The sequence below is a fragment of the Ahaetulla prasina genome, chromosome 2 (assembly GCF_028640845.1).
Source record: "Ahaetulla prasina isolate Xishuangbanna chromosome 2, ASM2864084v1, whole genome shotgun sequence".
Taxonomy (NCBI): domain Eukaryota; kingdom Metazoa; phylum Chordata; class Lepidosauria; order Squamata; family Colubridae; genus Ahaetulla; species Ahaetulla prasina.
In genome coordinates, this window is record NC_080540.1 from 117,630,405 (window position 1) to 117,654,031 (window position 23,627).

A 23,627-nucleotide genomic window follows, 5' to 3' on the forward strand; every position below is an offset into this window, starting at 1 on the left:
CATTCTCACACAACCTCCACAGCCTCACACAAAAGTATGTCCCATTTTTACAAGAGTTTTGGAGGCTCTGAAGGCCTCCATGGTTGTCTCACATAACATTTGTAGCCTCTGAAATAGGCACAGAATAGGGTATGCTTCCAAAAATACCACAGTTATCAGGTGAATTCTGGAATTTCACTCAAAACATTGCAGTCTGTCACCTTTGACATAGTGTCATAGGTTCACCATCACATAGCAATAAATAATTTAGCTGCATGCTTAAAATTTTCTGTCAAATTTTCTGTCAAAAGGACAAGTCTCATAGTAGCTACTTGATATAACATGATACAGCACTAACAACTTTGCACAATTAACTGACCTAGTCCAAATCATGCACAATTAATTTACTGCAAATGCAAATTCAGGAAAAGCTGATTCACATCCATATTTACTAAACAAAAGGATAATGATTTTGTTGTATTACCACATCCATAGTGGTAATGAAAATTATATTATGAGCATTATAATACAAGCTGTATTATGAGCTCTACTCCAAATCCCACAAATGTGCTCATTTTTCATTTTAAAATAGCAGCAACTTATTTGCATTAAGTCTCTAAATTCCTAAACTTTGAAGATAAAAAGAGTCAGATGTTTGGTCCCCACTCTCTCAGCATTGGAATCATGCCACTGACTTCCCTCTTTTGGCCTTTAGTGATTGACAAGTAGTCAAAAATTGCACTGGCCCTGCTGCCAAAAGACTGCCTTCTATGTCCTAAGTGGCAATTTGTGGAGGAAACTAAACTCAGATATGAAGATGAACAGTCATTAATTGTTTAGTCTGTTCCTAGCTTATTTTCCCACTCCTGCTCTTGTGCCTTGTATCTCTAAAGCCTGATCAAAGACTTTATCAAAGCATACAAGCAAACCACAAACCACCCATTTTGACATCACAATTGAGACATCTCAGAAAGCCATAACTGTAAATAAGTAAAAAATAAAGTTTAAGGTTCGGTGGTCTAGAACAAGATTCACTTTTTGTGAAGTACTATGGAAGCACTTGTACTGTTGCTAACTTGGTGCTTTAAGAAACTGCTCGATGCATCCTATTTTGTATATGTGCAAATGGCAGCCTTAAGCCTAGTAGGCAATTGACATTAATGCCTGATAATAATATGTACTCTTTATTTTAAAAAAGCTTGTTGGCTTCAGTTGTTTACCTTCCGTTGGTAGATGGCAATCCAATCGGTGGTTGCAAACCACTTGTGATTCTTGATGTCGTTGACTCCATTTTTGAGGTTGCCAAAGCGTTTGGTGAGGTCTACCTGTAGCAGGTTACGCAACAGGTCCTTCAGATCTGAGCTGAAGTGGGATGGGAAGCGGACCTGGATGCAAAAAATCCAATATTTTTTTCTGTCTCTAGAAAGAAATCTCAAAGCTATAGGAATAGGGTAGGCAGTATGATGTCTCATATACTATAGCAATCTATTCCCAAATTTGTACCCTCCAGGAATATTTGGAATGACTAGGCTGGTGGAGAGCACTCTATAGCTCGAAGACATTAACACACTTTTGAAATTAGAACATTTACCACGTAACTACAGTTCCACATAGGTTTTCCAGTACATCTTGTATTTGAAGTCCCAAGACCTTATTTTTACAAGAATTTCTACCTCTCGGGAACTTGAAGATGGGAAAAGTACAGATGGTAAAATAAGAATTACTGACACAAGAGAAGCAGAAGGATTAAAAAAGAAACTAGCAAAAATATTCCTGCATAAAACTTATAGATTGCCAAACTACTTTACAAAGTAGAATTTAGTATTTAGCTTTCCCTCGGGTAAGTAGAGGGCGGATTGTGTGTCTTGCATTATTCCTGACTCCCACTTGACTGATAATAATAATCTGAAAAAAATAATTTATTTGCCTGAAACTATACAAGCTCTGTTAATATTCAAAAAACAAAAGAAAGTAAATATTTTGAATTCAGAGTTTTAAAATGTAAATGTGTGTTTTTAACATTTAGATCTTGGATACCAGAAAAGTAAAGCAAGATAAAGCAAAAGTAGATTGTTTAGATTTGAGTTTGGCCCATCTTTTCTCTTTTTCAAGTGGACAGACTCTATGGAGAAAGTTGCACCAAGGCTAGAAAGCTAAATGTCTTAAGCCAAATCTAATGTATGCAAGTCATTAAATTATTTGCCTAATGCATATAGCTAGAATATTTTTAAGAGATATCTGTCATACTTGCAGAAGTTGGTTACTTGATTCATTTAACTTAATTTGCTTCTGCAATAAACTAAGGTGTCAAACGTAAGTATCTGAGCAGAATAAAAAGGTGTTTTTTTCCCAACCGACTGGGGTTGTGGCAAGAAACTGAGAGAATAATATTGACAAACAAGCTATTGAAAGATAAGTATGGTTTATATCATATGCACCACCTACTGCACATCTGCACTTTCTCCAAAATATATTTTGTTTTAAATTGAGAATATAAAATGCAATTCAGAGGCGATGACAGATAGGCGACTCTAACATAAAAAAGAAACTCTTTCACTGATTAAATTGAGCTGTTACAGTTCAAAAGTGCAGCACAAAGTTCTGATATATTTTATATTGACCCAAAAAGTTAAAAATAATATCACATGTCCAGCCACAATGTTAATGTTGTTATTGGGAAAAACTACTAAAATTATTTCTAAAATTTTGGACACTGCTTTGCTGAATGATACTGTAGGAACTTGTAATACCTGCATGAATTTCAAATCAAAAGCAAATCAAGACACTGGTCCACACTAAATGAAGCAATAAAACATTATCCTTGATTGTTTATCAATAAAGGTAAGTTTCCTTATAATAAGAGTTGTATGGAAAGGTTGAAACAGTTTAACTTTTGACTTATATTCTGCCTCATACGGCAGGTGGTATCAGAGGTAATTTTTTGAAGAACAATTTGCACAAGCAAAGCCCTTTGAAACTTTTCCAGGAAAGTAGTAAAGGAGGGAGAAGGCAAAAAAAGAGGCAGATGAACAAAAAATTAGCATATGAATTTTGTTGAGTATAGATTTTTTGCCTAGGATTGGAGTTTTTTTTTTATTTAGTCCTTCCCAAATGAGATCCTGAAAACTCACACCTTCATGGTTACAGTTCAATAAGACTACCCTTTGCCTGGTTTTATTCTCTTAAACATTATGCAGAAAAAAGGGAGCCATGCAGATTTCCATGGATTTTGTTACTACAGTGAAAGCTGTGAGTAATGCCAAAAAGATAAGTTCAAAATGTTGTCAAAAGAATAGTTTAAAGGTGTCCACTTGCAATCTACAGAACTATAATTACTCTAGCATTTACTTGGCAGGGTAAAGTTATATCCAAATTTTAGCGAGTATTACAGGTAGTCCTTGAGTTATGAATGGAATGGAGCCTGCCCATTCCATTCGTAACCCGAGGATTCGGGGGAGTGAATCTCGTACCTTGAATGGGATCACTCCTTCCTTTCGCTCATGCATTCGCTAATCAAATGCAAGGCTCGTTAAGTGCATGAGGTATTTCAGGGGTGGGGAAGGCCATCGGGGGCCCAATGATGAAACAGGTCACCTGCCTAAGACCACCCAAGGCTTCCCCGGCCCACTGAAATACCTCATGCTCCCGAACAATTGCTTTCCTGCCTACCCAACCTGCTGCGCCAGGTCACTTACCATGCAAACACCTAGCAAGCAGTCTCCTCTCCAGCTTCTCAGCCATGTGCACCTCTCCGATGCTCCATTTGGGCCTCCACAGGCCTCCCCCAGCATGTTGCAGGCCAAAGCAGAACGTTGGAGGGGTGGATCTCCATTTTGGCCTGCAATTGCCAGGGGAGGCCTGTGGAGGCCCAAATGGAACATCAAAGGGACAGATCCGCCCCTCCGGAGCTCCATTTCGACCAGGGGAGGCCTGCGGAGGCCCGAAGGAATATTTTTGCCTGCAACATGCCGGGAGAGGCCTCAAGAGGCCCAAGTGGAGTGTCAGAGGGATGGATCCGCCCCTCCGCAGCCCCATTTCGGTCTGCAGAGGCCTAAATGGAGCATCACAGGGGCAGATCTGCCTCTCTGAACTCCATTTTGCCCGGCAACATGCAGAACGAATGTTGCAGAGCCTCTGTGATTGTTCATAAGGGCAAACAACTGCCATGATGCTGCAAAATTTGTATTTTTGGGACTTATTCGTAAATGCGAATTAGTTATTGCGTAACTTTGAACGATCATTAAGTGAACACTCATAACCTGGAGATTACCTGTATAAATGTGTTTTTTTAAAAAAAATATTTAATGTGCACTCAAGGTAAAGTCTGGATTCTATTCCATGAAAAAAATGACCAATAATGTACAACAAGCAGATGTAATATCTTGCATCTGTTAAAGGCATGCAGAAAATAAGGCACCAGCTGAAATATTACCTTCCCAGAGACAATTTTCTCATAGATCTGAATGGGCTGGTCTGCAAAGAATGGAGGATAGCCAGCTGCCATCTCGTAGATGAGGACACCAAGAGCCCACCAATCCACTGCTTTGTTATAACCCTGCAACAGGAATAAAAACTCAGATCACAACCAGAAGAAGTGGAATATTCAAAGAGCTGGGGGGCTCCCCCAGCCCTCCCCCAATTTGACCAGGCACAGAACCACAACATACTGTCCATGGAGAATGCAGATCACTCACCTTACTCAAAATGATTTCAGGAGCCAAATATTCTGGAGTCCCGCAAAGGGTCCATGTTCGGCCTTTCACTCGTTTGGCAAAGCCAAAATCTGTGACCTAAAGGTCAATTTTAAAAATGAGAATTGTCAACAATAAAGGTGATGGGAATGAATGTTAAACACAAATCCAACTTGGGTATAGGGAATATTTAAGGTCAGAACAGGTAGATTAAAGAGATTTATTTTGCGAAGATCTCTTAAGAGCAATACCAAGATCCGTAGTATTTTCCAGGATAAGAAAAATGCTATACAGTATTATTCAGAGTACATTCAATTAGACAGACTGTTGTTGGACTGATATGTTTCTATTAATCAAATACAAATAATTGGAGGACATGTATCTGTTTTTTGCCAGCAATTCTATTACATTCATACAAAATTGTTTTTGTATAGCAATATTCATTTACTTATACAGTAGTTCCTGCTTACTGACTATTTAGAGACTGCTTGATGTGATGACAATTGTGCAAAAATAACTTTACAGTCCATTTATAATCTTTATAGTTGTCTCTGTCAGCTGAAAAGACCAGGACCACATGTGACGTTCCAATTAAACTGATTTATTATTACGCATGCCTAGGTATAGGAATGTACTCAATTAACCAGCATTATTTTGGCACTAAATAAGGATCAATGGAATTCAAGAGGGTTTGGGTTTGTGGCTACATAGATTCTAGGCTTATTCCTCTTTTGACTCTGCCGCCAGGTTCTGCCATTCCTGCTCCTTCCCTTAGTCACATGATCGTTATTACAATCACTGCATGTTCTGTGCCTGACTTATGGTGCTTTTTTCTCTTTCCCCCTTGTTTGTTTGGAGAGAAAGGGTTTTGCTCTGTGACATGGTGGGGAAAAAAAAGCAAGTGATTTGTGTAGTAATCTCTCCTTTGCCTGATCCTTCCCCACTTCCAGTGTGATCATATTGCGGTTGATGTGTAGAAAAGCAAACAGTTTATTTTCTTGTAATCAAACAGCAGGGTTAGGCGAAGGAGACATTGCCTACAGAAATCACTTGCTTTTTTTTTCTCCCCATCCTCTTCATCAAACAAGGAGGCTGGAAAGAAGGAGATTTAAAGAGAGTACTCTAGCCTGCCCACAGTTGCCAGTCCCAGGCTCTGGCACGATTGCATTCCTTTCAATGTGTACAAGACAATAAGCAGGCACTTGAGCATTCCAAAGGACGGGATGGTTTGGAGGCAAACAAAACCAAAAGGAGTAGTCCTGTCTCTTTCCAGCAAGAAAGGACTCTTGCAGTCACACAATTTCCCACTTAGAAACCCCTTCACTTAGCAATAAGGTTACTTATCCCAATTGGGGTTATATATTTGTTTTTTTAGAAAATTTATTGGCTACCCTGAGTTACCTCAGGGTAACTCTGGGTGGCTTACGATCATAAAAAAATTAAAACTGTACAAAGATAAAAGCATAAGTAAAATACATATAAAATAAAACACATACAGCAGCCCAATTAAAAGATGGGAGCAGGATAGGGGCAAGGTGGGATCTGGTTTTAATCGATCAACCCCTTCCACTGTGATGTTATTAAGGAAGCACACTACCTAAAGCACCAAATAGTCAGATGCAGAAGCTTAATTCACATATGCTGAGTCAGTTTATTTTATTGTTTATTTATTTTATTTTAGAAAATTTATATTGCTGTCTGCTCACACATGGCAACTTTGTTCAATCATGGCCTGTTAATATAATCTAGTGGTCAGATTTGCACATAATGTTCACTGTGCCAGACTACTGACATGGATAACAATTCTTAAGAATGCTGAATGTGAGTATGAATTTGATAGAAATAGTGCTACCTCAATATAGCCCTGCTGGTCAATGAGGAGATTTTCAGGCTTCAAGTCTCGGTAGATAAGATCTAGTGAGTGCAGGTACTCAAAAGTCAACACAATCTGAGCGGCATAGAACCGGGCATGAGGTTCACTGTAAAAAACAACAACAGGAAAACAGAGAAATTTTTTTTTTATTACTGATTTCCAAACAATGTCAGTTAGGCTTTCATTCTACACTGTTTGCCCGGCACTAACAAGGAGCCAGATGTTTCTTTCTCCTTTTTCAACTTTTCAACTTAATATTTCCATCAATTGTCTTACAAGAGCAACTCTAGACTAAACCTGTGCTAGAAATTTTAAAAATAAATTTTTAGCAGTTTTAAGATTTTGATTTAATTTGGGGTTTTTTATGTTTTAATAGTTTTAATCTGGCCTGATTTCTAATAAGATTTTTATTATTGTTTTTATTGTATATATTGTGTGGTTTTTACTTTGGCTGTGAACCGCCCTGAGTCCTTCGGGAGAAGGGCGGTATAAAAGTCTAAATAAACTAAACTAAACTAAACTAAAGCGTTTTTCTTGCTCTGACTTTGCCAATGTTACGCCCAAATCAATCGATAATCATTTGATGAAAAGTGTTAAGCTCCAGTGACCCTACCAGGTTTGGTCATCTGGCCATAAGACAGTTTCCATCCTATCTTTTGACTTTATCTCAAAATCCATAACTCTGTATCAGAGATTAGCAGGATATGCAAAAAAATATGTATAGATTTTTCCCAGATATACTTAAATAGAAGGTGAAAGAAACTGGAAAAACGATTACTGGGTTAGCTCCCTCCTTTAATACCTGGGAATCAAATACAAGAACTACAGTACCCAGTTCTTCTATTCCCACTAGCATAATTGAGTCCTTGCAGCGATGAGGGAACACACCTACCTGAACCTGCCAATCCGTCGTAAGTGAGAAAACATCTCACCACCTGGGATGTATTCCATCACCATGTACAGATTTGAATTATCCTGTAATTGAATTCAGAAATAAACTAAGAGTAATAATAACAAGCAGTGCTTTATTCCCCTCTTCACCTCTGATGATTCCAGGTACACAACTAATCAATTATTACAAAAAGACAACCGCTTTTCTAAAGTAATGCAGTAATGTGCAGAAAGAGGAAGGAAGAAGAATTTCTTGTAAACAGAATTAGTTATCTTGCAAACTGGTGCAAGAAATTAATCCAAGTATCTTGCTTTATAATTGCAAAGGAATCTCCCCCTCCATTATTTTGACAATGCCTATGGATCTGAGCTGGCTACAGAGCATATTTTACTGCTTAGAATTCAATATCAATATGTTTTACCTCTTTTGTCATGACTAATTTACTAGAGATATGACAGACAATTCAATCTTACAAATGTTCCAATTCATGAACTAGATCAATCCGATTTTTCCAGAAATATTCCAAGCTAGTTTACAGAGTACTCCAACCTTCATATTGCTGTTGGAATAGCAAATTGTTCCAAAAGTGGAACATTTTGCATTGTTTACTTTTCTCCAATCTTTATACTTATTTAATTTTTCTTTACTTATTTCCATCTATTCCCTTTGTGTATAAGTGCATTGTTCCTTCCCCACGAGCAACGTCTATACTTGAAAACCTGAAATACACACACACACACATACACACACCCACCCACCAAAAACATCTGTTTAATTTGTTTAACTTATACGGCCACACAATTCAAAAACAAGTCTGGGCAACTTACAAACAACTTAAAAACAATAATAAAAATGCATGAGAGAAACAGAAAAAAAATTGCCAGAGGACACCAATCAATATACTACAGTGCTTTAGAGATGGATTCATTTAACACTCTGGCCCATCATGCATAGTTTTTCTACAACCTTAATAAAAGCCAACAGGGCTATCCAATTTTGGGAGGTTGGGGGAGGGGGAAGACATGCTGTTCCATAGGGCAGGTACCATATCAGAGAAAGCATTGTTCCTGGATTTCATTAGTTGACATTGCTTGATGGAAGGCATCCAGAGCATGTCAATTTAGTTGGATCTGGTGGACTGAACATAAATAATAACAGATAGTGTATTGTGTACTGTGCCATGAAGGGCTTTCAGAGTAATAACCAGCACTTTGAATTGCTCCAGAGACTTCTGGGGTATGTAGTTTGCATACTATGTAGTTTGCATATGGTGGTGTAATATGGATACATTGGGACATGTCCAGTCTCTAATTACCCACTATCCAAATTCTGAACCAATTGCAGCTTCTAAATACAGTTCAAGGACAGCCCCATGTAGAGTATATTACAGTACTCCAAGCAGGAGGTGACTAAACCATGAGGGCTAAAGCTATCTTAGATCTCAGTTGTGCTGATTCCTGGATTGGGAGGTATCCCAATCCAGGAATTAGCACATCTGAGACATAAGATAAAATTTGCGAAGATTCTCCTGTCCACAGTTGCCACTTGCTCTTCCAGGAGGAACTGAGAGTTCTCAAACTGGACATCACTTACGCCTGGGGGAATGCCACTCACCCCTAATGAAAGATGGAAAAATCTGCATAAAACGTCTAGCCACTGAATCTTACTGGAGTTAAACCAAAGCCTGTTTCTTTCTATCCAGACCACTATAGCTTCTAATACTGAGTCAAACCTTGATAGCATCCCTTATTGACCAGAGGTAGAGATGAATAATCAAGTATTATCAGCATACAGATATGGTGTTCTTACTTCATGCCAGCAGATGAGTTTGGCCAGTAAATTAATGTAGATGTTAAATAGGAGCAAGACTCCACGGAGCAGGAGACTAGGGCACTAGAATCAATCTTGGGGAAAGAAACAGAATTACAGTAACTTAAATCTGTCCATAAGGATACCATGACGAATGGTTGCCAAAGCTGCTAAGAGATCAAGGAAGGTCAGGATGAATGCACTATCCCCATCCCTCCTGAAGTTATTCACAAGTATGATCAATGCCATCTCATTATTAAGCTCAGACTTGAAACAGGACCTGAATCCATATCATCCAAAATTCTCTGAAGTTGCAGCCTAATCACCTTCTTCACAATCTTGCCTAAAAAGGGGAAATTGGAAACAAGATTGGAAAGTATTATTGGGCCCAATGATTGTTTTTTGAGAAGGGGACAGGTCACTGCCTCTTTAATGGCAGATGTACCACTATCTACTTCATCCCACGGGTGAAAACCAGCACTTGGACTCAACAACACAACACCTTCAAGCAGCCTTGGCCACCTAGGAATGACACAGATGTTAATACACAGATGGCCAAACTCACAGTCCTGAAGACTCTGTCCACTTTCTCGGGACCAACAGGCTCAATCTCTTCCCAAATCACAGTCAGACCATGACTTAGTCAACTTCATAAGAACTGCACTACTAGTATTCAATTTAGAGCAGGCAACTTCACCCATTGGATGCTTAGAATGCTCTTCACAGCAGCCCTGCAAACTGTTATTTGTCCTTATTCATTTATACCACATATGTGCACAAACTAAATTCTGGCTTGACAGCAGATTGTATTTAAAAGCAGACATTTTACCTTCATTTTCTATGAAAGGATTTTCATACTATTACAAGAGTTCTAGAAGAATCTCTTTAAAATGAATGACTAATTAACCAAACGGCAAACTCAGTTCTATTTAAATAGTGTAAAGTGGGGTGCATTACCCCCAAAACCAGTAAATTTTCTTATATAGAAATTGGATCTGAGCTGTATGCAACAAACAAACAAACAAACAAACAAAAAAGACTCTAGAGGTTGCAGATAAATGAAGGTCAACTAAGTCGGTCGCAGACGGTGTTGACGGGGGGGCAGAGGTCGGCTCCGAGGCACCTCACTTGTGGGGTGCCGCAGGGGTCGATTCTCTCGCCCCTTTTGTTCAACATCTATATGAAGCCGCTGGGTGAGATCATCAGTGGCTTCGGTGTGAGGTACCAGCTGTACGCTGATGACACCCAGCTGTACTTTTCCACACCGGGCCACCCCAATGAAGCTATTGAAGTGCTGTCCCGGTGTCTGGAAGCCGTAGGGGTCTGGATGGGGAGAAACAGGCTCAAGCTCAATCCCTCCAAGACAGAGTGGCTGTGGATGCCGGCATCCCGGTACAGTCAGCTGCAACCGCGGCTGACTGTTGGGGGCGAGTCATTGGCCCCGACGGAGAGGGTGCGTAACTTGGGCGTCCTCCTGGACGAGCGGCTGTCCTTTGAAGATCATTTGGCGGCCGTCTCCAGGAGAGCTTTTACCAGGTTCGCCTGGTACGCCAGTTGCGCCTTTCTGGACGGGATGCCCTATGCACGGTCACTCACGCCCTCGTGACGTCTCGCCTGGATTACTGCAATGCTCTCTACATGGGGCTCCCCTTGAAGGGCATCCGGAGACTGCAGTTAGTCAGAATGCGGCTGCGGGTGATAGAAGGAGCCCTCGTGGCTCCCGGGTGACACCTATCCTGCGCAGACTGCACTGGCTACCTGTGGCCTTCCGGTGCGCTTCAAGGTGTTGGTGACCACCTTTAAAGCGCTCCATGGCATAGGGCCGGGCTATTTACGGGACCGCCTTCTGCTACGAATACCTCTCACCGACCCGTGCGCTCTCACAGAGAGGGACTCCTCAGGGTGCCGTCAGCTAGGCAGTGCCGTCTGGCGACGCCCAGGGGAAGGGCCTTCTCTGTGGGGGCTCCCGCCCTCTGGAACGAGCTCCCCCCAGGACTTCGCCAACTCTCGGACCTTAGAACCTTCCGTCGTGAGCTTAAAACACACTTATTTAGGTGCGCAGGACTGGACTAGGTTTTTTAGATTTTTAAATTTTTGAAATTTTAAATTTTATATTGATTTTAATTGGTTTTGGTAATCAGGCTGGTTAGAATAAGTTTTTTATTAGTGTTTTAATCTGTATTTATATGTTCTTTTTATATGCCTGTTAACCGCCCTGAGTCCCTCGGGAGATAGGGCGGTATACAAATGTGATCAATAAATAAAATAAATAAATAAATAAGTCTGTGGCAGCTGTGAAAAATGCAAATTTTCTACTAGGAATCATTAGAAATGATACGGAAAATAAAACTGGCAACAATTGGGATATTGCTAGAGTCAAGCAGCATATAAATTTAATAACAATAGTAATATTATATTTTACAATTACAGCTGCTATGTTTAAAAAAAGTGATATAACAGAGTTGGAATAAGTACAAATGAGGATAACTAAATGATCAGAGAATTGAAATATCTTCCCTTCAAAGGCTAAAATCAATTGAAAAGAAAAACAACTATATTAGATTATGTAAAATCAGGCATGGCATAGACAAAGCAGACAGGATTTTCCTCACATTCTCAAAATGCTAGAGCTAGAGGTAATCTAACAAAGCTGACTTAGAAAATGACTAGAACGGACAAAATAAATACTTCTTTTGATCAATTGATCTCTGGAATTAAATATTATAAGACATGATCATGGCCACCAAGAACACAAATAAATAAATAGACAATAGCATGGGCTATCAAATACCAGTTGTAGGAAAACAATGAAGAGGTAATGTTGCTCTCAATTGTCTATGTCACATCAGCGATATCTGGAGGTCATTATGAAAAATAGAATGTTGGACTAGAATAGACCTTGGCTTGATAACTACAGGTAGTCCTCAACTTACAACCGTTCATTCAGTGACCATTTGAAGTTTCAACAACACTGAAAAAAGTGACTTATGACCATTTTTCCCATTTATGAGTGTTGCACAATCCCCATGGTCACATGATCAAAATTCAGACGCTTGGCAACTGAATTTTGTTTATAACAGTTGCGGGAATCCCTAGGTCACATGATCACCTTTTGCAATCTTCTGACAAGCAAAGTCAATGGGGAAGCCAGATTCATTTAACAAACATGTTACTAACTTAACAACTGAAGTGATTCACTCAACAACCATGGCAAGAAAGTTTGTAAAATAGGACAAAATTCATTATCTTGCTTAGGGATGGAAATTTTGGTCAGTTGTGGTTGTAAGTTAAAGACTACCTGTATTCTATGTCCTTAATGCTATTGCAACCTTAAGAAGTAACATAAGAACCCATTGATTACCACCTCTATTTCAGTTTTACCAGGGGTGAAATCTACTTACCTTCCTTACTGGTTTGGAAAACCTTCTGTGCATGTGCGGAAGGTAAAAAACACATTACTTCCTGGTTAAAACCAGGAAGTAATGACACCTGGGCAGGTGGGCGGAGTTTTGCTCTGCTACCGCTACCAGATCACTGAACTACCAGCCACGACTGCTACTGGATCACGCGATCCGGTCCGATCTAGGAGCATTTCATCCCTGATTTCTACACATTACTACACAGTTCAGTTCTACACATTATTCTCACCCGCAATGGGACGAATTAGATATGCACAGATATGTTTTAACATAAGACTTCAGTCCTAAATATTACTGTTAGGAAGTCACTGCCATAAATTTAAAAGTGACAAATTACTAAATAAACAATTGTTTAGAATCAACTTTCAATCCTTATCTCTAGAGTCAACAGATATTATACAAGATACAAGGCTTGTACATCATGTGTCTCACCACGGAGTTTTGTGCAGCCTGGAGGGTGTTTTTAACAAAGTAATAAATTCACTATTACCCACTGCCCCAAAAGATGCACTGCCTAGTATCTCTACGCCTTATCACCACCTCCAGCATTGCCATTACTTCGTTAGCTATGGAAAAGCAGATTGGCAGGAAGCCAACCTTTAGATTTCATGGTGATTTTTAATATATAATGTTGCCCTTTCCCCTCTACAAGTTGTACAGTTCTGATACTGCATAAACTACGTACAAAACGTCTCAGGCAGATTGAGTCATTAACACTGGTATTTTATTGTCAAGGACTGGAATGCTTGGGGAAATAACTAGCATAGATCTCAACTGGGCATGTTTTTAGACAAGTATTAAGCTCATAATTTTAGCTCAAGGTTGTGCAGAAGGTAGATCAGGATTTCTAGTAAGCCTTTTGGTGATTTCCAATAGATAAAGATGACTCGTTGCTCCTAGATGTTTAACAACAGTAACAACTCTTCTTCAATCATAAATTAAAATATTGGAATAAAACTAAATTTGGACACAGGAAGTGACTAACCCAGAAAGGATTTTTGTGTGGGAAGGGCATTAGCTTGTTATTCCAGTGCTCAGGACACATTCTTGGACTCATAAGTCTTTTATGTTAAATCTATTCTTCTGCATCTGGTGGACTTCAAGTTTTTTTTTAGCAAAACCAGACACAATATCAACAGTTTAACCCGTCATGTTATAAACATGGAGAATACCAGAAGGATTTTAAAACTCATTTTGCACTTTACAGCGAAGATAGGTTGAGCTTAATGGCTTTTTATAATCTGATCGGACAGGTTTGTTAACTAACAGAAACCCTTAGAGCAGGCCTGTCAAACTGGCGGCCCGCGGGCCAGATGCATCATGCGCAGGCCACGCCCACCTTGGCTCCACAAAGGCATGATACATCACACGATGCGATCAAGTTAGAGCATTTGGAATGGTCAAGCCTTTAAAGCATACAATCTCGTGTTACGTATCCTGAACTTATGTGCTCACTATGGCAGTTTCATATTGGTCATTTCAAAGTATTTTTTCTAGGCTGCCCCTATGAAATTGTCACTAAGACATTTTATGCACATTTCAAATGTTGCACATTCATTTCAAGGGCAGACTTATTTCCAAGACTGGTATTTCAACACTGAGAGCTGTTCTTTCCCTTCTACTACATGCAGAAAATTTATGATCAGTATAAGTTTTGGTAAGTGTTTGTATGTGTTTTAATTGCAAAAGACACTACATGAAGATACCTACTCTGTTCATCTGCTCATTGCCTCTAGAAAGAAAAATTCTTCCTTGGAGCCAAATTTCTGATCACTTTGGAGTAACAGATGTTCAGAGAATTAGGAATTAGGAGAGAAAGATTGTTACTTGACATCACTTACCTTGAAAGAATACTCTAGCCTGACAAGGAATGGGAAATTCACAGCCTGAAGAATGCGTTTTTCATTGAGGGTGTGCTCAATCTGCTTCAGTTTAACAACCTACCATACAGAAAAGAGATCAAGTCAGATACAACTTCCTCTTCAAACTTGCTTTGCAAAGCAAAGATCATCATCAGACTCACTTTCTGCTTATCAAGGATTTTCATGGCAAAATAATTTCCAGAGTCCTTGTGCTTCACAAGCATCACCCGCCCGAAAGAGCCTGTACCCAGGGTCTTGAGCCGGTCGAAATGATCCAAACTGGATGTGTTCTGCAAAAGGAGAAAGAAGCGGGGGAGAGAGAAATGGCTTCATAAAACAGGCTATAGTTATTACATTTGGAGAAACAAGGCTTCAAGTTGTGGGATGATTAGGTTTTGTCTGATTGATAGCCCTCTTCCTTTGCTATATCATAGGTGATTTCAAAGGCTTCCACTTCTATTTCGGGCCAAGCTTTCAACTATTACTTTCATCTATTATCAATATCTTATGTAGGATTTGGAAGAGTTAGGATTCCACCACTAGAGGGCATAAGATGTAAATCCTTTCAATAGGTTAGTAGCAAATACAGTACAAGCAAACTTAATCCACCAAGAGTAGATTAAATATATTTTAAATATATTTAAATATATATTTAAATATATTTTATCTCTAGCCAACAACACTTATCAAATAGTAAAATAACACCACCAAAACCTGGAGTTTGTAGTCTAACAGCATAATAAATCCCCAATGAACTAGTCAGGCAACCAGACATAAAGCAGATAGTGGAAAAGAAAGAGAAAAGAATACAGCCTATCTTAGACTCTGAGGTTGAGAACTACTTTTTGCTACTTAAACATGGTCTGCAGGCAACTGAATATTTTTGAACAGTTTGTATCATTTGTCCAGTCCTGGTACATACAACCATCCTGATAAACATTGCTGATTCTTAGTGACAGATAGCTTCCACAAACTAAATTTATGGAAAATAATGTCCTTCAAAGAAAAAAAAGGTGTTATATATTTCAAGATTATTTACATATAAAACACTAAACAAACTTTAAATCACAAGATCAGGAATCTGAACCATGGGTAAATTTCTAATTATACAGTAGGTGATGGAACATTTAACACTGATTCAAAGCTGATTTTCCTATTTTTGAATTTTATGTTTTCAGCTTATACCCCATGGTCTGCTCTCTCACATTACAGCTATAATCAGTATTCAGATCATTTCCTTTGTTGGTTAATTACTGAAATAAAGTTTTTCAATTCATTTCCAAAAAAATAGCAAACCTGAAACAAACTAAAAACCCTAAACTTCCCCCCCAATCTCTATTTCCCTGGATAGAGCAATTTAGTGTTCATATTAACATCAAAACATCTGCATCTGGTGTAAGTACTAGTAATCGAGGTTTCTGACAAGCTCTTTGAAAACAACAATGGCCACAGTTAAAGAGTCAAAGCAAAAAGTTTCTATACCTCTAGAATTATAATTTTGTAAAAAACTATTTGCCACCTTTCATATTTTCTGAAAATATGCTAAGTACCAGTATGAAAAAATAATCAATGTCCTACATTCAATAACTGCATTACAATATCTTTACTTTCTATAACTGCATTCAAATGTTTCTTGTAATTGATCATTAAGGGTATCCCATTCCTGGGTTTATTTCTTCATGGCAAATTGCTTCTATTTAACAACATTAGAGGATTTTCTAGCATAAAATGTTTCTTTTAAGTGTTGTCACAACAGTTCGCTGGGGTTTACGTCTTTTATTTGACCATTCTAAAATTGAATTCTCCTTCAATCCATTATCTTGCATAGTTGCTTGGCAAATTTAGGATTACTATCTTCCTGATCTATTTGTATTTCAGTTTTCAGACAGAAGACTTGATGTTCTCATGTGGAATTCTGAAATACAAACAGAATTCATGCATCCTCCATGGGTGCAACTTATCCTAGTCCCAGGACAACAAAACACTACAAAGCACCCTACCACTCTAGGTCACGGTTGGCATGAGATTCATGAGATAACCATGAATGCAATGAATAGTAATCACCATACTTACTGGCACTTAAATAGCCTGAAAAGTCTCACTTTTGACTTATTTGTGCGTAGAAGGGGCGTTGGTCTTACCTGAGATGCACCTTCTTTTTGGGTGGAGACAGCATTAAGTGTGGACAGTTATCCAAATGATTTTTTTTTGGGCAAAACTAAAACAAATACTGATGTTCTTCTTAGTGATCAATGATTTCTGCCATGTTACATTCCCATTTGTACTTAGTGTTTTCTGATGGTGAACATGAATTCTAATCTTAGACAAGAGAGAGAGAAGCCTCTAAATCCCTTAATGTTCTTCTAAGCATTTTTGTGACTTCTTACTGACTTTATCTTACACTCACTCTTGCTAAGATTTCACTATTATCTCAAATCCAGTCTTCAAGACTATGTTTCCTTCTGTGATTTGGTGAAACTTCAGAGTTTGAAAATGGTTTTGTAACTTCTTCCAAACTGGTTAGGTAAATAAATAACTACATTTTACAGAGAATTTTGAAAATGTGAGCATATTATGATGTATCTCAAAATCTGTATAGTGAAAACTTCATAGGGTGATGGAAGTCAAAGTTTGTCAGATTTATATTGGACAGAGCTGCCCCCAAATAGCCTCAATTATTTAATGTAGTAGTCACTTAGGAAATTTATTTGGCCACCCATCTCATATACACAATTCTGGACAGCTAACAATTAAAGCAGAATAAAAACAATAAATAGCATAAAATAGCAGCCAAGAACTCTCAGACTAACCAGAAAACAGGCTCACTCCTAAACACTCAGCATAAACACAAAACAGGCTTACCCATATTTATCAGGGCCCTAGGCCAGGGGTCCACAAGTCTTAAAGTGGCCAAGGTTGGAGACCCCTGCCCTAGGCTTAATAACAGAACTGTGTTTTTAGTGACTTGTGAAAGGCCAGGAGGATTATTTCTGAGTGGGTGATGTCCCAAGGGATGAGTCCCAAAGCAGAAAAAGCTTCTGGGTCTCAACAGATGACTTTTTCTCATGGATGGGACCCAAAGTACACCTCTCTTGCTAGATCTAACAGGATGCATAGGTCCCAGTGGAGAGACATGGTCTGGTAACTAGCCTGGCTCCAAGCCTGGAAGGGTTTTTTTTAATAGGTAACCTACCAGAAACTTGAAATGCATACTGGTATTCTTTCAGCTGAACTGACTGATGGGGGCAGGATAATTATTTTTTCATATTGACAATATTACATGTTGGATGATTCTGCTGTGAAATAAATGAAACCATTTCCAAACTTTGGTGGGTCTTGTTTCCTTTATATATCCGTTGAACCCATATGAAGCTCTCATGAAGATAATGCAAAGATTCAAAATATCTTAAAGAAGATGAGTACCTTTTCATCAAAGTGTACAACTACATCATGGCACAGGTTTTAGGTGTGCCAGCGTTTTACAAGGCATTAGAATTCTTGACTAACTTGTTTAAATGCAGTTTCAGCCCACTGAAAATTTAAAAATTTGTGGTTCCCTTTTACACACCCATTGTCATTTTAAAATTGGGCTGAAGAACCATTTTCATTTCATTATTCCTACAGGGGGAAAAAAAGAGAACAGTTGACTATGAGAAATGCAAGGGTATCACCATACCTGTGCTGGATTCTCCCATTTCTTAAGGAATTCTTCTTTGGCTTTTGCAAGAAACTCCTTCACTGTAAGAAAGCAGAGGGGAAGAAACAATGTTGAAAAGGAAGAAAGATGCTTGAAGACCTCAACGGTTGAATAATATAAATTGAGGAGGCTTCAATGGGAAGCACGAGTCCCTTTTTAACAAGGATCTCTCTCTCTCTCACACACTCCTTTGAGTGGCATATTGATGAATACTAGATTCATTCATTAGACCTGAAGAAGCCTCTTTTAACAAGTCTGACTTGTAAGGAGTCATTGTTTCCAGGACTGTAGAAAATAGCACACACACACATCTCTCCAGGATTCAGCTATTACAGTCTAGATCAGAAATGATCAATGATTGATCAATGGCTGAACACATGATAAAGACTTACCTATTAAATCCATACTGCTCTAAGAGCCCCAAATCCAATCCAAATAATTTAAAAAGCTACTGTAACCAGCTGTTCTAAATTACAATTGCTCATCTATAGGCCTATCAGCATAATACTGAATGTTGAATTATATGTGTTGCATATATGGATGGCCATTAGATGGCAAGAAAAAGCTACAGAAAACATTAACCCTTTGGCACTGATTTTTGCAGATCCAAAGTAATGTCCTAATTTTGGGGAGGTATCAGTATTTATTTATTAGAAACTTCTCCCAGAGATGCTACCAAGATGATAAATAAACCAAAGTACAGGTAGTCCTTGACTTATAACCACAATTGTCCCAAATTTTTTGTTGCATTATGAAGACATTTGTTAAATGTGAATTTTGCCCCCTTTCACGACCTTTTTTGCCACAGTTGTTAAATGAATCACTGCAGTTGATAAGTTAGTAACCTGATTGTTAAGTGAATCGGGCTTCCCCATTGACTTTGCTTATCAGAAGGTTGCAAAAGGTGATCACTTGATCCCGGGATACTGCAACTGTTATAAACAAAAGTCAGTTGCCAAGCATCCAAATTCTTATCATATGACCATGGGGATGCTGCAGTGGTCATAAGTGTGAAAAATGGTCATAGGTCACTTTTTCAGTGCCTTGTAACTGTGAACGGTCACTAAACGAACTGCTGTAGGTCAAGGACTACCTGTACATTAAAATTACAAACAAACTTTAAAAAAAAATAGGATTGCCTTACTTGGTTTTCAAAATGCTGAGAGAACAAAGACCAATCTTATCTCTTCTTACATGCCACATACAGTTTCAGGGATCCCAGCCACTTAATTGAGAGCAAGCAACTACTACAGTATGACCAAGTGAGGTACAGGCATTTTGAACTCTCATTCAGATTTCAGAAAACAAACGAATAAATAGAATTAAAGATGCAGCGGTGAACTCACTACTAGCTATTAAGAGTAAAAAGCTTTTTTTCCCAGATGGCAATTGCCAAATTCAAAACCTGGAATTTGGTGCAACTGCTTTTATGACTGGAAGTTTCATGCATACCTTCCTTCTTTAAAATTTTCATGAAAGATCCTAACATTTATTTTTTTTGAACTTGCAGTTATGGGACATTTTCCAGAAATGAAATTCTCAGAAAAATCTGGGCATACACAGATTCTTCCGGAATACATTCAATACTTCCAAACTGTTGAGAAAAATGGAGGTATTTGCAACTAAGATACTCCTTTTAAGCATTCTGCAGTCTCCACAAATTTATGGAAAATAGCAACTGCAGCGATGTTTATATGTTTAAAGCAATAATTAGATATCGTATCATATAATGTGTGTGTGGAAATACACATTTTCTTTCTCTCTCTAGTAGCTGCATACCACAAACCAGATTATATGCAAGATTTCAGGGCTAAGCATAGCACATGGGAAAAAGAAAACATCATGCCTTGCATATGTTCCTTGGCATCAAGTAGTGTATACTTCCTCCAAGTAGTAGTAGCACTTCTCGTGTGCAGTTTGGAGATTATACTGAACTCATAGCCCCTGTTCAAAGAGCAGGTGGCAGCTGTGGCCAAAAAGGCCTTTGCACATCTCTATCTGGTATGTCAGATACACTTCTTCCTAGATCAGGAGGTCTTTCAGGCAGAAGGATGCCCTGGTAACCTCATAGCTTGAATATCACATGTTTCTCACGTGGCTCTTCTCAAAGACCATTCAGAAGCTTCAACTAATCCAGATGTAAAACATGCCCACCATGTCATCGCGTGCCAAAAGGGGGGGGGAGTGTGTGTGGGGGTTTGCGTGCGCATGCTTGGGGCATATTGAATTATGAGTGTGGCATGCATGGGCGCGACCCTCCTGTGCTCCCCCTGCTTTCGGCACGCAATGGCAAAAAGGTTAGCTATCACTGGCCTATTCATACAGAAAGATGAACTCCCAATAAAACAGAATCCTGGAAGAATCAGGACAGACAAAAGGATTTTTTTTTTATACTGCACATAATTAAACTTTGGAATCTGCGACCATAAGCTTGACTGGGTGCAAAAATAGTTTGGACCAATGGATAGAAGTCATGGGAATCAATGTATATTAGCCCTGATAGCAGTGGGACTGCTTCTGAAGGCCATCTGTTGGAAGACTAGTGAGCTTCCTTAGTGGCAGATGGATGGCCACTGAGTACAGAAAGCTGGACTAGTTGAGCCAGAGATCTCATCTAGCAAGCTATTGGTTATGCACTTATGTTTCTAAGGCAATGTCTACAGTAGTGGGAATTCCAGAGTTAGACAGGCTTTCCAAAAACCATTTCAGGGTATGATGGAGTGGAGAGATCTTTCTTCCTAAATAATAGGAATCCAAATATCCCAGTCCCTTTTCTCTGCTGTAATTACACCACAGTAAAATAAACATAATTAATGTTGTTACTTTGTGCAAATCTGGAAGAGAAATAGAGCCCACAACTTAATTACTTAAATTACTGAAAACTACTACTTAAACAATTTGGGTTGGTTATAAGACAAATAATCATATCCTCATTCTGTCCATTATGTAAGCTTTATATTGTTCTTGATTATAAAGTTTTGGGTTTTGCCATGAAACAGCTCAAAGTTTATGGAGATCTGCCAACATAAGAAGAATAAGCTTTAGAAAGCAAAGGGTGTAGCTCTAGGCTGAATCTGTACAGCTTAAGCGATCAGGCAAGTAACTCCTCATGCCAAAATCTCCATCTGAGTGATGGCATCTTGCCAATGTTACAATTAGGAGATGGAAGACAAATTTTACAAGACTAAACTAAGTAGTACTGCTTGAATAGTAAGGGATGCGTGTCTATTTACACTCACACTGCTGAATTAGGGAAGTCTCCAAACTGTAGTTATTCTAAATGTATTAACTGAAAAGGTGAATCCCCAGGAGCTCACTATTAGGGACAAGCATATCACAGTTTACTTAAAATGGGATGGAGCAGTAAAAAAAAGGCCCTTCCCAGTTCTATACTGGATAAAGAAACGTGACCTGGAAGTACATTCCCAGAACCCTTAAGCTCTTTTTCACACACATACATTTTCTCTTTGCTTACTGAAAGAGGTTTGTGCTGCAATTATTTGCTAGGAAAAAAGGCTTTTCTTTCTTTCCTATATCACAGAACTGCACTTTCTTCCAATATGAAATCCAGAAGGCAAAATAAATAAATAAATAAATAAATAAATCCTAAAATACCTGGTTTTGCAAGAATTGCACTAAGCCACCTGGCTGCCTTGAGAACAATGCTGCTGAGCACAATCAGCGATGTTTCCACCCCAGTCCTCTCAATTCCTTCACAATGCAGCACAGAAGTTTTCCTGAGACATGCAGACATGTAGCTGCAGTTCACAGCCTGTCTGACCTACTTTTATCTTTTTTTTTACTTACAGAGAGACACTAGCCTACACTTTCTTGCAGCCTTTTTCCCCACCCCTCACAGTAATTTCTTCTGCTACAGAGAAAAATCAGGCATTTCGTTCTCTTGTGCGTCCTCTCTCCGTAATATGCTTAGGCTCCATATGGCCCATCCAGATTAGTTGTTCCCTTCTCTACCTCAGGTCATTCGCTTCTTGTATAACCGGAGGGGGTCTGAGTTTATGGAAAAATATCACAAGCCTTAAGGCAGTGGTGAAATCCAATTTTTTTTACTACTGGTTCTGTGGGCATGGCTTGGTGGATGTGGTTTGGGTTGGTGGGTGTGGCTTGGTGGGCGTGGCAGAGGAAGGATACTGCAAAATCTCCATTCCCACCCCACTCCAGGGGAAGGATACTGCAAAATCCCCCTTCTCTGCCAACTCCCGGGGGAAGGATATTGCAAAATTTCGATTTCCACCCCACTCTGGGGTCAGCCAGAGGTGGTATTTGCCAGTTCTCCAAACTACTCAAATTTTCCGCTGGTGGTTCTCCAAACTGCTCAAAATTTCCATTACCGGTTCTCCAGAACCTGCTGGATTTCACACAATTTAACCTCCAAATCCCTTCATGTTTTACACACACACACACACACTATATATATCAGGGGTGAAATGTAAAATTTGTTACTACCAGTTCTGTGAGTGTGGTTTGGTGGGGGAGGTAATGTGACTGGGTGGGCGTGGCCAACTTTTTTTTTAACTTTTAAAAGCATTTTTTCTACAACCTCTTCGGCCAGAGGCTGTAGAAAAAATGCTTCTAAAGGGTTCTGACAATCCCAGCTGAGCCGCGCGATCTTCAAAGGCTTTTTTTTAACTTTTAAAAGCGTTTTTTCGGCCAAAGAAAAAATGCTTTTAAAAGTAAAAAAAACAACCCTCTGATGATCGCGTGGCTCAGCTGGGCATGGGGTGTGTGTGTGCAGGGATTTTTGCTACCGGTTCTCCGAACCACCCGCTGCCATTGCTACCGGATCGAGTGATCCGGTCCGAACCAGCAGCATTTCACCCCTGCCTTAAGGCCAGACTCAACATTGGGTCTAATTTGACTACCACCTTAGGCAGGCAGTCATGCTGGCACAACATGAAACAATTTCCAACGAAACCCTGACATATATTCCCTTATTATCTTAGTAGGGGAAGAATTGAACCATTGTGAATCATAAGATGCAACAGTATATAAGTTTTCAATGGTAGTTGGACAGAGTGGGAATGTTGGGGTGAAAGACAAACTCCTCATATTTGAGTTCAGTCCATGACAAAGTTCATGCTACTTGCTCAAAACAGCTTCCAGATTAGAGAAAATTAAAAGTTCACAAACATTATTGTATACAAATATGTCTTCATTAATGAATGTGTGTCTATATTAATAAAGATGAAATGCTTAAGAGTCATATATTCCTTTTTTCCTCCCTTATACATGAGTCTGAATTCTTAAAATTCAGATGGCCAACCAGGACAAAATAAAATTGTCCCAGAAATTTGATGTGAGCGACTGACCCGCTGCTGTTCATTTGTAATTTATTTTTTCTTTTATTTTGGAACACAATCTAACCGTAAGACATTGTGATCACATAA

The 23,627-nt window shown here is 39.0% G+C and overlaps 1 protein-coding gene across 1 annotated transcript in view; it reads right to left on the reverse strand.

Annotated features, from left to right (window-relative positions):
- LOC131189981 (cAMP-dependent protein kinase catalytic subunit alpha-like) overlaps positions 1-23,627 on the reverse strand; it is a 67,554-nt gene that overhangs the window by 3,791 nt on the left and 40,136 nt on the right. Inside the window, exons 2-9 of the mRNA XM_058166708.1 lie at positions 18,202-18,263; positions 14,687-14,815; positions 14,505-14,603; positions 7,436-7,518; positions 6,523-6,649; positions 4,674-4,769; positions 4,412-4,534; positions 1,200-1,364 (exon numbers count right to left, since the gene is read on the reverse strand). Of these exons, the coding sequence (XP_058022691.1) occupies positions 1,200-1,364; positions 4,412-4,534; positions 4,674-4,769; positions 6,523-6,649; positions 7,436-7,518; positions 14,505-14,603; positions 14,687-14,815; positions 18,202-18,263 (884 nt within the window). The remainder of the gene's footprint in view (positions 1-1,199; positions 1,365-4,411; positions 4,535-4,673; positions 4,770-6,522; positions 6,650-7,435; positions 7,519-14,504; positions 14,604-14,686; positions 14,816-18,201; positions 18,264-23,627) is intronic.